Here is a 14955-nt window from a genome sequence, read left to right as displayed (position 1 = left end):
GCCCGGCCGTGACGGCACTTCCGGGGAGGGCCTGCAGCCCGCCCGCGCGCGCCACCCGCGCTTTTGGGTATCAAAAATATCTCAGAACGGCCGAAAAAGGGGTTCGTAGTGCGCTTTATTGTGGAAAAGCAGTTCTGGGAATCGCGTTCCCGTGAAAATCGTAAAGTGCTGTTTCCCAGCCCGTCCACCCACGCAGCTGCGGGCCTTTGGTTATTTTTCAAGGAGTATGACACAAATGTGAGGATGATGAGCGCAGAGCAGAAGCATCAACCTAAAAAACACCCCTGAGAGAAGTGGCACTATAAAAACTATTAATAAAAAGCCCAAAATAAACCACTTTGACTATTCAAGAGAATAAATGCTCAACGGATTGAACACAACACCCTGAAGAACCATGTAAAACAGTAATTTTACACTGTTTTTTTCCAAAGAGAGAGGAAAAAAAAACAAACCCCCAAGTCCAGTCATTGTGTTGGGTGCTTTTTTTCAATATAGCAGCAAAGTTGGTCACCTGCAGTCATCACTAATTTTGTCCTATCACTTACCGCCACAAAAGAAAGAAAAGCCTGATTTATTGAAGGTTTTATTCCTTTGTATTTTTACCTTAATTATGAGATCAATATAAACTCAGAATTCCTTGCAAGTCTAGCTCTTTGCGAGACAAAACCAGAAGGCACAAAGGAATAAATTTTTCGCTGACACAGATCCTACTTCCGCTTAGAAAGCTTCATCAATCTCTAACCAGTCACACTTCAAGACATAAGCGTGGACTGACACTCTTACACGCACACAGCAGGAGTGCAGCCCACGTCTCTTCTGCCTGAATTCTGGTGCTGAGGTATAATCAGGATTAATACAGTCTTTTACACCAGTGCAGTGAATCTAGAGGTTAGAACCTAAAACCTCTTTTATCTTAGAAAAAAAAAAAATCTGCTTTTTGGATTTATCTAAAAATCCACATCCTGCTTTTTCACCACATCCTTGGCCACCCCTGAGGCAAGTTACAGGTGCCGTTGCCTTCAAGTAGCTGTGTTCTCCTCAGGCTGATGTCACACAATGACATCAGCTGGTTTTAAATCAAGGCCTGAACTCACAGATACTTCTGCATTACTTAACTGTCAGATTTTATTCTTTATTTGAAGCTCACCCCCTGCTCTTCCCTTTCGGGAAGAGACCCTGTGCAGCACTGAACAGGTGAAGAGTGCTGCATGTGTGTACTGAGAACTGCAGGTGCTTTAGCGCTCTGGATATCCTTACAAAGTGAGAGCGAACAAGTCATGACCAGAAAGTCTCAGACATCATTAAACATACAACAGAACCTTCAGGTTTGAAGGATATTGCTAATGTCATGCCTTTAGCGTTTTTCCCCTTAGTAATAAGCAGGAGTCTACTGACATAAAAGCAGCAGTGATAGGTACAAAAGATCAAATTACCAAACCGCATCCCCTGGTGCCCTGAAGAGCCAGAGTGTGACCATATTCTAAGCAAGCCCCAGATGCAGCACTTAAAAACCAGGAGATAAAGCTCTAATGGGCTCTGCACACTGGAGTTTCTACAGAGCTGGGTAAGCCGCTCTCCTGGACTGTGTCCCAGTGAGGTGCCAAGAGCTCAGAATAACACAAGAATCACTTTATAATTAGCAACAAAAAAAAAACCACAGGCAAAAGTCACCTGAATTTAGATAAAAAGGTTTTGCACATTACCCTCCTGATTTGGCTACCAAAAGTGCACTTTTCAAACAAGAAATTACTGTGCAGTATTAAATAATTTAAACCAAAACTGAGAAAGCACTTTTTGAAAGTAAAGTAAAAAAACTTCTTGTTTTATATAGAAATTCATATATACCAAGCAACCCTTTCTGCCTAGCAAATCTCTGTCTTTTGTGAGCAGACACTGGAGCTCTCCTAGTGTTTGCTTACAGTTTCAGTTGCTGCTGAAGGTCATTAATTGATCCTGCACTGCTCTGCAGTTTCTCTTGCACTAGTGGATCTTCTTCTAGCTTGACCATTTCAATCACTCCATTGGTTCCAAGAATACATGGTAGACTTAAGAATACTTCACTGTTTATATTGCAACATCCCTGAAACAACATGCAAAGAACAGTCATACAGTTACTTAGGCTTCAGACAGAGCAAAGAACTACACAAAATAATTTGATTACTTTAATGAAACTATAAAGTATTACTGTTCAGAAAAAAATCTTGAACCGTGCTACACTTGGAGGAGTTTCCAATACAGGTACATCAGACCTTTATTACACAGGCAAAGTTTATACTACAAAACACCATTTAACCAGTTTCTTAAGTAGAACAAGCAGGGACACGTGATATTACAGTATCACTACTTCTTTTAGGACTGAAATAAAGAAATTAAAAGATGCAGCCAAAGAGAGCTATCTGGGGAACATTTTTCAAGTATTGATCCCATATTCATTCTGTGAGAGACTTCATTAAACTTTTATTTCTGTAATTGAAGTTTACACTGTACATTTTGTTTATTTTTAGGACTTGTACGGGAAATTTTACTTTGTGTAGTTACTCAGCAATTTAAGAGACTTGTCACTCCTCTATATCTGCATTTAGGTCGTAATAATTAAAAACTTGAAAACATAATGATGAAATTAGGTACATGTCTGTACTTGATATACTAAGCACCCTGCTCTGTTGCCCTGCACTGAGATATGCAAATCACCCTTCTGAAGCTTGTAAATAGATGGACATGTCAAGTAAATGTTTCTCCATGAGTTTTTTCCTCATATGATTTATTAATGCTTTAATGAAGTCTCTTAGGATAAACTTTAAATGAGGTTCAGTCTACAATTTTAAGTTAAATACAGCTTCATAAACTTCTCAATGTAAAGTACCACAGAGTAAAAAAGCAGCTGTTTCAAAGCTGGTCAAATAAAATGCTGGCAGAAAAAGCATTTTATACTTTGATAAAAAGATACTGAGCAATTCTGGCCCCTGGAAAAATCTACATTCAATTCTGAGCACTTTGAAACTGCAACACACATTTCTCTTAATTTGCCACATTCACCTATTCCAGGGGAGCTGGTCATCAACCTTGAATGTATTTTCCCTCTGAACTTCTGTCTTTTGGGGAGAATAATCCACTTCTAATATTGGTTTCAGAATAACACAGTAATTGATTTTTGCTCATTTTTGGACTAGAATTGAAAGCTGTTGGAAGAATGTAACCAAAGTAGTGCTGCTTCAGAACAGTAATTTTAAGTGAGATGTGTGTGCTACTAAAATGAATGGTCATATCCAGTATAAATAATAAAATTACAGTGCCAAAAGATATTAATAACACATTTACCTTTGCCAAAGTGGATACAGAATGCACTTTTCTTTTATCTTTCAGTATACTGTCAGTCAAATCAGCAACTGAGAGCCCAACAGACCAAGATCTCTGACCTTTTCCCTTTAGAACTTCCAAAGCTCTATATAAACCAGGAAAAGGAGAAAAACACGATGCTTAGATTTTAATTATTCCTATTTTGGTTTATATGTAAAACGCAAAAGACAGATTAAGTGTACAATGTAAGGAAAAGAATTATAAAAACATGATTCTCTGTTCTGGAAAACAACAGAAGGGAATTAAGAATTGCTTTAAAGAATTTATGTACATTTTACCCCCACTAGTAACAACTCTTTTCTGTCAGAGGTGTAACTGATGTGTGGCTAAATCAGGTAAATTGATCCAAATGTGTACTTTGCTTTGAAATAAACTTCTTCTACACAAACTCTGAGAAAAGTGTGCCAGAAAGCTTGTCTACTTTTAAAAAAAGCCACACAATATAACTCACAGCTCTAATGTTCTAATGTATATTCTACAAAGCTTGTCTTGTCCTTAGATCATCACAGGTACAGCATTATTAAGAATTTCAGAAAAACAGTGAGCATATACTCATATATAAGATTCAGTAACACCCAGACCTACAATTTCCTATAAACTCAATGTTTGAACATTTTAGAGAAAACTTCCTCCTCTTCATGAAGAGCTGAAGGAAAAAACCCTGCAAACACTGAATGCCTAAACATGAAGAAAAAAAATTTAAGATTATAATGGGATTACCTGTTAGCCATCTTTTCCCTTGAGTTACGAGCAGCCATTGCTTCTGTTTGATTTGCAACTAAATTACAATTGGTCCATGATGGTACTAGATAGGAACAATCAATGTTTAAATGCACATCTAAACAGTGACTAAAATAGGTACCAGATAAGGTGAGAAGAAGAAAAAAAAAAAAAAAATTCAAGCTTTCCAAACTTTCCTTCCCCCACAACCACCCAAATGTAGTTGACTTTCTAAGGTTCCCTGGACTGCTGAAATAAACCCTATAGTAGCACATGGCCAGAGACACTTACTTAAAAATGAAGTAGTATATAATAATTCTTACATTAGCAGTAGCGTACGGTATACTATACCACATTTCCTTCCTCTTTCAGTACCTCTAAACTACATTGTTATACCAGGTAAAAAGCATTGGAGACTGTGTTTTCTCTAGGTTTTTTTTTTCACAGTCTACAGTCTTGGGCACACAACAAAACTGTATTATTTAGAACCATTATTATGAAAGTCTACTACCTTGCTTATGACTACCTTCATTACTTTTCTCAATTATTCTTTCACTACTTAATTACTTAAGCACTGCCAGGACATTATATACTCCTAATCATAATGAAGTATTACTTTACCTTTGTCTTCCCCTTGTTCACCGATAATCCAAGCATCTTTTGCCAGCACCTGTGCTTTCAGAAGGTTTGTCAGTATATACTGAAATCTCTCAGTATCTAGGTTGGCACCTACTCCAATAACTCTGCTTTTGGGAAATGCGCTCAGCTTCCATGACACATAGGTCATTACTTCAACTAGATGTGAAAGGAAAATATGTTGACAATGAAGGACTGCCCAAAATTCAACACAACTGCGAACTATAAATCACAATCACAAAAAAATCAGGACCATGTTGTTTACTTCAGAAAAGGTATAAGCATGTAAGAACGTATCAGTAGTTTATTTCAACCTAAGACACCAAGTCAGATGGGGAGAAGGTGAAGAAAATTCACAGCCCAAGTAAAGTTTTAAGAGAAGCCAAGTAAACCTGCAGAATGAGTCACCATGCTTCCCTCCACCAAAAATCTCACATGCTTCTAAATTTAATTCAGCCAGTGTATAATTTATTTTCATTTGGCAAGCACTCTCTTCTCCATCTCCACAGCTCTAAATGATTAGAAGGGCAAGAAGCCCCTGAGAAATAGGCCAGGGCTGTCTTCATTGTGCTCACAGGACAGGGAGATGCACACTTAGTTCTTTCCCTTTTAAGTACTGTTTTTGCTTTGTCTTCGTTCACAGCATCACTGACCCAACAGATTTAAACTTTCCACCAAAACACATCTGCAATATTTACTATCAATGCTTTGTTATGTATTAGTAGTGAGTCTGATCATCTGGCACATAGCACACATGCATCTATCCTTACTACACAGGAGAAACATATACATACAAAACTCACAACTGACAAGACAACAGCCAATGGATGCTAATCTTGTAGATACAGTCAGGTTGAAACTATGTACAGAAACATATAGAAATACATACCTTTTATACAAAACAAAGTATACTATTTTCTTTTATCTTGGTAACAGTAAAGAAAAAACCCTCAAAGACAGTGTCCTGCTCAAAGCTGAAAAGGAAAACATCTTTCAGAGTAGCAACAATTTTCAACTAAGTGAGTGTATTCAGCAGTTTAGTTTTACAACAGGCCAAAGGGATAGTCAGCTGAGGGACAGAACATTAGGTGAAGTACCAACATACCTGGATGAGAAGCAACGAGGAGAACAGTGTTCTGACTGTAGTGTGATATTGCTGGGATAATTCCTCTGAACAAATCCACATTGCTTTGTATGACATCAAGATATGTCTGAGCATTACCCAGAGAATTAACTGTAAGTACTACAACCTTTGAATCAGCTGAAGCAGAAAAATCTGAAAATATAAAGAAAAATATATGCCTAAAATTTATGTAATTCTGTTGAGTGTTGGATGCAAAACAAAGAGCCATCCTAAAGGCTGAACTGCAGCATCCAGCCTGCTTATAGATTCTTCGCCTCCTGTCTCCCCCCATATCCCCCAGTGTGGAATTTGGGGCACTTCCACAGCACCTCTAAAACACAGCTCTCCCACAGAACTACTTTCCCATTTCATAGTTGGCAAGCATGGAAGGCAGACTGCAATTTGTCCAAGGTTGTAGAGCAGAGGCCAGAAAACATCTAGATGTGGTTGACAGGTAAGTTTTTTCCAAGTTTTCTTGGCAAGTAAGGAAAAAAAAAAACGAACACAAATATCCATGAAAAGGCCCCTTCATTTTTGTTCCAATGTTGAAAGAAAGGGAAAGACTTTTACTCCTTTATCTGAGGCTTCTATAATTTTTGATCTTATAGCTCAATTAAGGACGTGTCAACAACCATAAAAAGTGCTCCGAAAGCCTATTTATTAACTCAAGTAAAGGACATGTATTCATTAGCCCAATAAAACATACAACCACATTTGCTGCAGAAATTCCTAAGTCAAAGCTCCCTTGAGCAGGTAACTCTGAATATCTGAGTACCACACAGGTGATCAGCTTGGACCCAGAAACAAGGTAACTTGATTGTCACAGCACTTCTGGAACCAGCTGAAGCCAAAACAGAGGCCTACTGCACTGACAAACTGGAAGCATACTAAGCAGGATATAATTGATACCAGCTTTCCCCAACCTAGACACAAGCATATTAAAATAACAGATGACAGTGTTAGAAGCATTCTGTAATACTACTGATAGCATAGCCAGCAACAACATACCAGGTTTTTGTACCACAGCTAAATGTAAATATATAATGGGTAACCACAAAGGCAGAAACAGAGATTTGTACCGCAGTTGCACAAGCAGGGTTCAGGAAAAAATGTGCTAGCAGTAAAACATGCAAGATAAGATCAAAGGACATAGAGCAGGGAATGGCAGGTGCAAAATAAGCAGGTAAGACACCTGGTGGAACCAGAACAAGTCCCTGTCCCCAAAATAAAATAGATTACATCAGAAGCACAAGAAAGCCCCCTCGTATCTTCTTGCAGAGGGCACAAGGAACATAAAAACATGACACACAAGCAGGCAAGAATGGGGAAGTCGCTCAATTCAGTTCCAGCTTCTCCTGTGGAAGAGCTTTTGTGCTGCATCACCCTCTGCGATTAAGACCATCAAGGACAGTAGCCATCATCACTAATTACGAAGAAATGGCATTGACTCTTGAATTGCACACTCGCAGCTAACTGAGGACAAGATTGGTAAGAACTAATTGTTTGAATACGCAGTGATAATGATTAAGAACTAACTACTGACCATGTGCATGTTTAATGAACATCAATCTACGCAAGCAGCACTGTGAAACTTACCTTTATCTATCAGCCTTTTTAACACTGCTCTCAGAGCTATCTCTAATCCCTTAACATACATGTATATTTTTCCTCCCTTCCTTCCCTCTCTCCTCCTATGACACTGAAGTACTAGCTTGGCCTCTCTATATTTCTGCACAAGTCCAATTTCAGCATTAGCCTCTTACCCTGGAAGTACAGACTCACACACCTCTACCTCTATAAAATTAATGAAAAAATCTGGAAATGAAAGCGATGCAAGCTTTACTGAACCTTCCATTCCCATTTTTATCCTGAAAAGATGAAGGAAAGCAAACAGCAATGAAAAGGTAACAACGTAATTTTAAAAAGATGGCCTACATACCAGAGCCCCTGTATTAACCCAGGTGTCCTGATCTCATTAAAATGAGCACAAGCACATGCAGTACATTACTCATTCCCATTCCAGAAACATCCAATACCTTTGCTGATCTCCACATTTGGCAGAGCAAAGATCTCCAAGTCCACAGTCCCTCCTTTCGCTGCACCTTCAGAAAGATCCAAAAGAACCACCTTGTCTGCAGCACCCTGTATGAATAAAAATAATGCAGATCAACAATAAAACAACCCAAAACTTGTTCCCATGGGGGTGAGTAATAAAACCTAGTATTTCTCTAATTCTAGTGTTTGTTGTACTGCGTATAAAACAAACAAAATTACTGACCAAAATTACTGCCTAATCATAAGAATTTAGTTTAGTTAGTTTAATTGGAAAATAATGCATTATGAAACAAATAAACTCACAACACCATCTCCGGGACTTTATTAATAGTGATACTACTGTTGCCTCTGAGCATATAGCCACTATGAAGCACAGACCACCTACAGACTATCCTCTTCCAGGGGACTAGGAGATCCCAATTGTAAGAGGCTACCACTCCAGCAAGAATTCTTTAACTAAGGATCTTCAAAATAAGTGAATTCATTATTCAACCCTTTGTATTTAAAAAGCTGAGAAAACAGGACAGAAACTAACACTTCTGTGTGTCCATAAATTAACTGAAGCAAATGACATAATCAGTGACACAGCTATTAAAACTGATGAGTTATTTCTGTGTGTCAGATGCTAAGAAGTAGATTGGAAGCCTCTCTATTAATTGGGTCTTCTGCTATTTATAATAATCATGTACCTTTGCGGCAACTGCTAGCACACACGCAATGCCAAGATCTCCAGCTCCAACAACAGTTATTTTGTTAAAACATCCTTCATTTTTGCCTCCACCAATTTTACTCTTTGATTTCATGTCAGTCTCTCCTACGATTAAAAGAAAACCACAAATTTAAGTGCTGGTCCACGCTATACCAATACAAGGATTGCTGCTTCATAAAGGATCACAGTTGTGCCAGAGTTAAACCAAATTATACAAACTCTTCAAATTAGCAGTCAAGCCTGAGCACAGAAAATTCATAAAAACTTGCAAGGTGTAAAACACAAATATTCCTCTATGGATAGGAATATTTTTTCACTAAGTAGAAAATATAACAATAGTAAGAAGTTAGACACTAAGACCATACAAACAATACTCCTTTTGCTACTGTTACAGGTGTGAATATATACCAGGGTCGTAAAATTTGTAAAAGATTTCATAGTTTGAAAAGACATGAAAAATGGAAGTTGATTAAAATACAGTGATTTGAGGTTGTTTAGCCAATGCTACTGGTAACACAGTGATTCTCATTCTGAGTATAATCCAGGGAGATTTGTAACATTGATTGCCTAGAAACGCGTATTGTGTGCACACACGTCTGTGCTCACAAGCATGTATGTATATACAATTACCAGAAGAAACAGCAGAAAAGAGTTAAAGGTAAAGATTTTCACTAGTTGCCACAGATCACTATCTGTGGCTTCACTAATAGAAGGAAGAAGATTGACCTGAAGAAAATGTGTCAGGATGAAGAACAACGGACTAGAGCCATAAAGTACCCAGATAAGAGAAAAATGAGAACTGTGAAATTCAGGAATTTTGCCCATGACTCACAATGGGTAAGATAAAGTAATGAGGCAAAAATGCCAAATATCATCCACTCCTGAAGGGTGTAAAAGACAAGTCCGAAATCAGGTTATCACTGCTGAATAAGAAAAACCCAAGACAGGTGATAGGGACTCAACAGCCAGCACTCCTTGTCCTCAGTGCTGCACACCAGTGATTGTGGTCAGACGGGTCTCGGGGCTTGCAACTGTGGATGTAAGAGCATGAGTGAATGAGATCTGAGAGAATGAATGTGAGTGGGTAAAATCAACTTGTTTATAATAAAATCACATTTCCCTTTCACAAGATCTCACACTGAGTTTTGCTGCAGTAATTTCCAACAAATGAGTATTACCAAGTCTACAGCACTTTTCAGTAGGCTTAAATGCAAACATTCAAAATGAGCTGCTTACTCAAATAAAGAGAATGTGAGCTCTCTGTTCAAAATGTGGCACTTTTGAGAGAAAATACCAAACACTGTGAACGCGCAACCATTCAAAATTCAGATATTAAAATTGTGTAGGCATCTTTGTGGTATCACACAGTAACAACAGAAGATATATTGTATAAGAACATTACAAACAAATATGTGAAAATGTCCACACCTTCAGTAATCTTTGCTATGTAGGAGAGAAGTTCTGATTGCCTGGCTGCATCAGAAGAAGACAGTGAATACAAAGGGAGCTCTTCCTCAAATTTTGCAATCATCTCCTTGATTAATCCGTTAACAGTTGACTTAGGCTGAAATATAGCAACAGAGAAGACAAAACTGTTGACTAGCTATTTCACACAGTGGTATCAGCTGTAAACTGCAGTATTTCATAAATAACCATAGCTATACAAAATGTAATCAAATGATAAATACTGACACCCTTAACACTTACATAAACACTTAAGGGAAAGAAAAGCATCACTTTTTGAGAAACTACTTTCCAAACAGTAGTGTGGATTAAAAAGAATTTAACAAAAAGGAATTATAAAATTGAAATTACCAGTGCAACTAGTTTTTGAAGGCATCCATGAACATATGGAAGCCTTTGATATAGCCACATCCATTATAAGCGGGACAAATCATAACTAAAGGAAAGATAGTTCAGTCTTCTCAGACAAGCTTAACTGTGCAGAGGTTTGGCAATTCAGTCCTCCTTCGGGCAAAACACAGAGTCAAGTCAGTAGAAGCTCCCATGGGAATATCTGTATCAATAATGTATAATATATTCCATCCATTTCAGAAAACTTGCATTCATTAAATAATTTTTACTGGCCTGGCAGTCATACTTTAGTTATTTAATACAGTGCATAAAATCATTTAGCAACAGCACTGGCTTTTGAATCTCCATGTTCATGTTTCAGAGTTCTGCTGAAAGAGACATACTCAAAAAGTAGGAACTTCCACTGAACTTTCTTGAGGGATACTCAATTGGTCTAGTAATATTACCCGCTATTCACAGCAACAAAAGTATCATGAGGCTTACACTGCTTTGTAACGAAGTCAGTCCCTTTTTTCTTCAGCTTAAAATAATTTTCCTTACAATCACTTACAATTTTTTACATTTGTCTCAGACTGTCTGAAAGCTGTAATTTCAAGAGACATTATGCTCTGCTTCTCTTTGCATAATCATTACATATTTAACAAAAAAAAACACAGAAGAAAAAAGCCCCAAACTCCTCTCCACTGATTTCCATAGGACACCATGCACTACTCCCAAATACTTCCCTCCCCCGTCAGTCACTCCACCTCTTACATGGCTCCAGTTTTGGAGGTAGGGCAAATAAATCCTGCCATGAGCATCAACATGCTTTCCCACTGAAATGCCCATGTTCACAGTCGGCTTCAAGAAGCAAATGGGGGGAGCGAAGGGATGAGAATCCAGAATCCACAGCTGAATAGGTATGTTATAGAAATTACCTGTTCAACACAAAATAAAAACCATTACTAGCTTCTGCATTGAGAAGAGGCCCTAAAAGCCAGGCAGGTGTGCCTGTGATTCACACTTTAACAAAGAAAAAAAGCCTGGCAGATCACTTTCTAGATTCACACTAGAAAGCATGTATGTTACTAGGGCTAGTTAATAAAAACAGACTTGTCTGGATAAACCTGAAATGCTACCAACGGTGTATTTCTTAATAGAAAGCTTTGTTGGTTTGTTTCCCAGAATATTCTATCAGACAATGTGTCCCCTTTTCTGGGCAAAGAAATCTCCTACAGCTACCCATTTCATAGCTATTATAAGACTCAACAACTGATGCAGAGAGGCATCTATTAAGAGCTTTACCTCAGACTTCAAAGGCTTTAAGTTAAAAAATAAAAAAAATATCTACTAGTTATTTTTGGACACTGTCTATATACAAGCACAGGGCTTGTGGAGTTCATGCAACTGCCATTAGAACCAAAGAATTTGCCTACGTAGTCTCAAAATACATTATTTTTTTAATAGTTAATTGACTTATCTAATTAACAGCACCTTATTTCAGCACCTGTGCATGCATGAAGGCACTTGTTTATGCATAAGAAGTGGCTTCTTCCAATTAATGCAAAACCCTTTATAGACATCTTTAAAGAAGCTGCACAGAATATTGCTATGAGGCAGTACCCAACATATTTTACAGTTAGATTCATAACTGGTAAGGAAATTATATCAATCTTACCATATTTCACTGGAACAGTGCCACTAAAATTCAGGAGGTCCTTCTGGGATCCATCCCTGAAGGCTGAAATTAAAAATGTGATTTTAAGAAATAATAATAAAAAATCCTTTCAAATCTGGCATGGCAACCCCATCCACAACTACCAATATAAACCACTGATTTTTATATAGAAATCAAATACACTGCTCCTGAAAGAACCAACACTACAATGTTACTAAGGTCCCTCCTCCCCCTTGTGAGATAGTCCTTAATGGACTCTTAATGAAAATTGCATCGGTACAACTAAGCACATCATAAGCCTGAAAATCCCTTGTCCTGGGTACTTCTGGTGTTGTAAGAACTTTCATTCAGGCTGAGAGATTCTGGAAGTTACATTTGATAAGCTAAAGACATCAAAATGCTTTTGATATAATCATGGGATATGGGAAAAATTCTGTTACATATAAAGAATTTCAAAGAACATCCATCTTCTACAATTATTGACAAGTTAAAATCAAATGAAATTTAGTGAATGAGTTTGCTTGGGATTTTGTATGTATGCATTCTTGGAAGAGCTTTCAAAAATAGTCACACAGCATGAAAAATTTTACTGAGTCAAAATAAAGATAGGAACACCACTAAAAGATATTCACGCTATTTAGTTTTTTATTATACATAGTCTGAATTTATCGCAAATAAGAATCCCCACAATTAGTTCAAAGTAACTGTATCACTTCTTACTGTATGTGTTCATGGAGAACATGAAGTTTGGGTAGGTCTTGTTAACATTCTTTAGCTCTTCTATGGTCAGGTCTCTGAACTTATACTGGGAAGGAGGGAGAAAAAATATCAGAAAAAAAAAGTTTCACTTCAAAGGCTTTTGGTTTCATTGCCAGAGATACAGGAAAGGAACCAAGACAAGGTAAGAAACACGAGAAGTGGAAGGTAGTAATCTGAATTATTTGAAATGATCTGAAAGTAATTACTAGCAAGAATCCATCACTGCTACTTCATTTAGACTGTCCCCCGTCAGTCCAATACCTGAACTTCCAAGAGATTTGCATCCTCCTACATCTGAAAGTTATGAAGAATATTTTCCATTTCCTAGATTATAGCATATGCTTCTCATGTTAGGAAGCCTGGAGTTGTCCTGGAACCCTCACCCACACAAACACAACTGCAGCCTGACTGGCTTAAAGAGCTGCTCACTACACTAAAATACTTATCACAAAGTAGTAGCTAAAATCTACAGTCTCTTCAGAAAGTCACCCCACCAGAAACAGCTGCAATACTACAGCTACACGGATGGCAGGATTATTTTCCACTTCGTACAAGAAAACACAAAGCTGCTGAAAAGAAACACCTTTTAGTCAGTTTCTCCCCATTCAGTCTTACAGGATACTGTGAAGTCACAGAGTTAAAAAAATAAAATAATCATATGTCTACACAACACATTTTCATACGTGTTGATAAATCTGGTTTTGAAATCAAAGCCATCTTTTCCCAGCTGACCCCCTGCTTATTTGTAATGCAAAATTAAGCACTCATCAAGGATTTTGATCTTTTCTAAAGATTGTAAGAGTTATGAGGCAAGTCAGACACGCAACCCTTCCTTATTTTGCACCTTAAATTATTTGGCGTGCCCAAAATTTAAACACGTATTTCTTCAGTTTCTCACAGGGAAATTAAAACGTCTTTACCTCAGATGGATGCGATAAAAATAAAGCTGTGTTTCTAAAGCACGGAGATACTAACGCCGGGACCGCCGCCCCGAGGCGGGTTTCGGCGACAGGCAGCCGCCACAGGCGCTGCGTGTCCTGGGCCACGGGGACAGAACCCTGCGAGGCACCTCAAGTCCTGCATCCCGGGCCCGACAGAACTCTTTCGCGAGCGGTGAAAGTCACGACATTAAAGCCGGCGGGGATGGGGTGGGGGGGGGGGGGGGGCGCTGAGCGGCAGAACTCCCTCAGCTCTACCCTTCCCCTCACAGCACCTCAGGGGGTTTTTTTGACTCCCAGGAACTTTTGCCGACCGGGGGCCGCATCTCTCACGCCCCGTCCCCGTGTGCTTCAGGGGGGCTGTTCCGTTCCCCCTCCACCCCATCCCGCCCCCCCCCCCCAAAAAAAAAAAACAACAAAAAACCAAAAAACCAGAAACCCGGCATTTTCCACAGCCCCCCTCAGGCTCCCCGGCCCCGCGCGCCCCCGCGCACCTTGCCCAGCTGCTTCCGCAGCGCCTCCTCCGAGAACGCCATGGCGGCGGCGGCGCGGCGCCTCCCGGCAGCCCCTGCGCCTCCCTCAGGCGGCGGCCGCGGCCTCACCCCCTAATCACGGCTGTCTGCTGGGGAACCGAGGGGAGAAAAGTAAAAAAAAAAAAAAAATTCTTTAGTCATTTTAAAATTTTCCTTCTGATGGATCTGCGAGCGGGGGGTCGAATGAGTGCTTCGGTACGTTACCACGACAGGTGAATGCAAAGAGCTCTTGGCTGGGTGACTTTCCACCCATCGTGGGATGCACCAACCTGCCAGCCGGGCTGCAGTCTCTAAAAAAGGCTGAAATCTGTGGGAAAAAAAAAAAAAAAAAAAAAAAAAACCAACAGAAAAAACCAAACCCACCCAAACTTACAGCTGTCCGGGATCCCATTTAGACACGTTCTTCAAGATGACAGGTGAGGGTATGGCACACGAGGCACTTGTAGCCGGAGAGCCGAGTTCATGCAGGTTCCCCACACGCTGCTGCTGCGGCACCCGCTTGCCTGCCATTCCCTGCACTGCAAAGGCATTAGATGCAGAACTCCTAAAAGAACAGTCTTATGTTTTAAGCCAACAAGGCGGAACCTGAGATACGCTGTTTTCAAGCGGGACAGGCCCTGCCAAAATCAGTTGCTGTAGTTAAGCTGACTTAA

The 14955-nt window shown here is 39.3% G+C and overlaps 1 protein-coding gene across 2 annotated transcripts; it reads right to left on the bottom strand.

Moving 5' to 3' along the window:
- Nucleotides 1–96: 96 nt before the first annotated feature.
- Nucleotides 97–14328, bottom strand: UEVLD (UEV and lactate/malate dehyrogenase domains). Of its 2 annotated transcripts, XM_032984867.2 has the most exons (13): nucleotides 14264–14328; nucleotides 12793–12877; nucleotides 12073–12135; nucleotides 11169–11332; nucleotides 10029–10164; nucleotides 8581–8705; nucleotides 7873–7978; nucleotides 5819–5989; nucleotides 4699–4872; nucleotides 4078–4162; nucleotides 3319–3442; nucleotides 1920–2080; nucleotides 97–284 (listed from the first exon to the last, which is right to left on the bottom strand). In XM_032984867.2, the coding sequence occupies exons 1-13, from the start codon at nucleotides 14303–14305 to the stop codon at nucleotides 272–274; spliced, it is 1449 nt and encodes a 482-aa protein (XP_032840758.2). In that variant the 5' UTR covers nucleotides 14306–14328; the 3' UTR covers nucleotides 97–271. The 2 variants fall into 2 exon arrangements, with proteins under 2 accessions (XP_032840758.2, XP_032840759.2); XM_032984868.2 differs by lacking the exons at nucleotides 97–284; nucleotides 1920–2080; nucleotides 3319–3442; nucleotides 4078–4162 and adding an exon at nucleotides 5603–5687 and having other exon boundaries at nucleotides 4763–4872; nucleotides 14264–14311.
- Between the last annotated feature and the right edge of the window lie 627 nt (nucleotides 14329–14955).

This window comes from Tyto alba, unplaced genomic scaffold, assembly GCF_018691265.1.
Source record: "Tyto alba isolate M040663 unplaced genomic scaffold, T.alba_DEE_v4.0 Super-Scaffold_8, whole genome shotgun sequence".
Taxonomy (NCBI): Eukaryota; Metazoa; Chordata; class Aves; order Strigiformes; family Tytonidae; genus Tyto; species Tyto alba.
The sequence above is the reverse complement of the archived record's forward strand: the minus strand, read 5'-3'. Positions and strand labels throughout refer to the sequence as shown.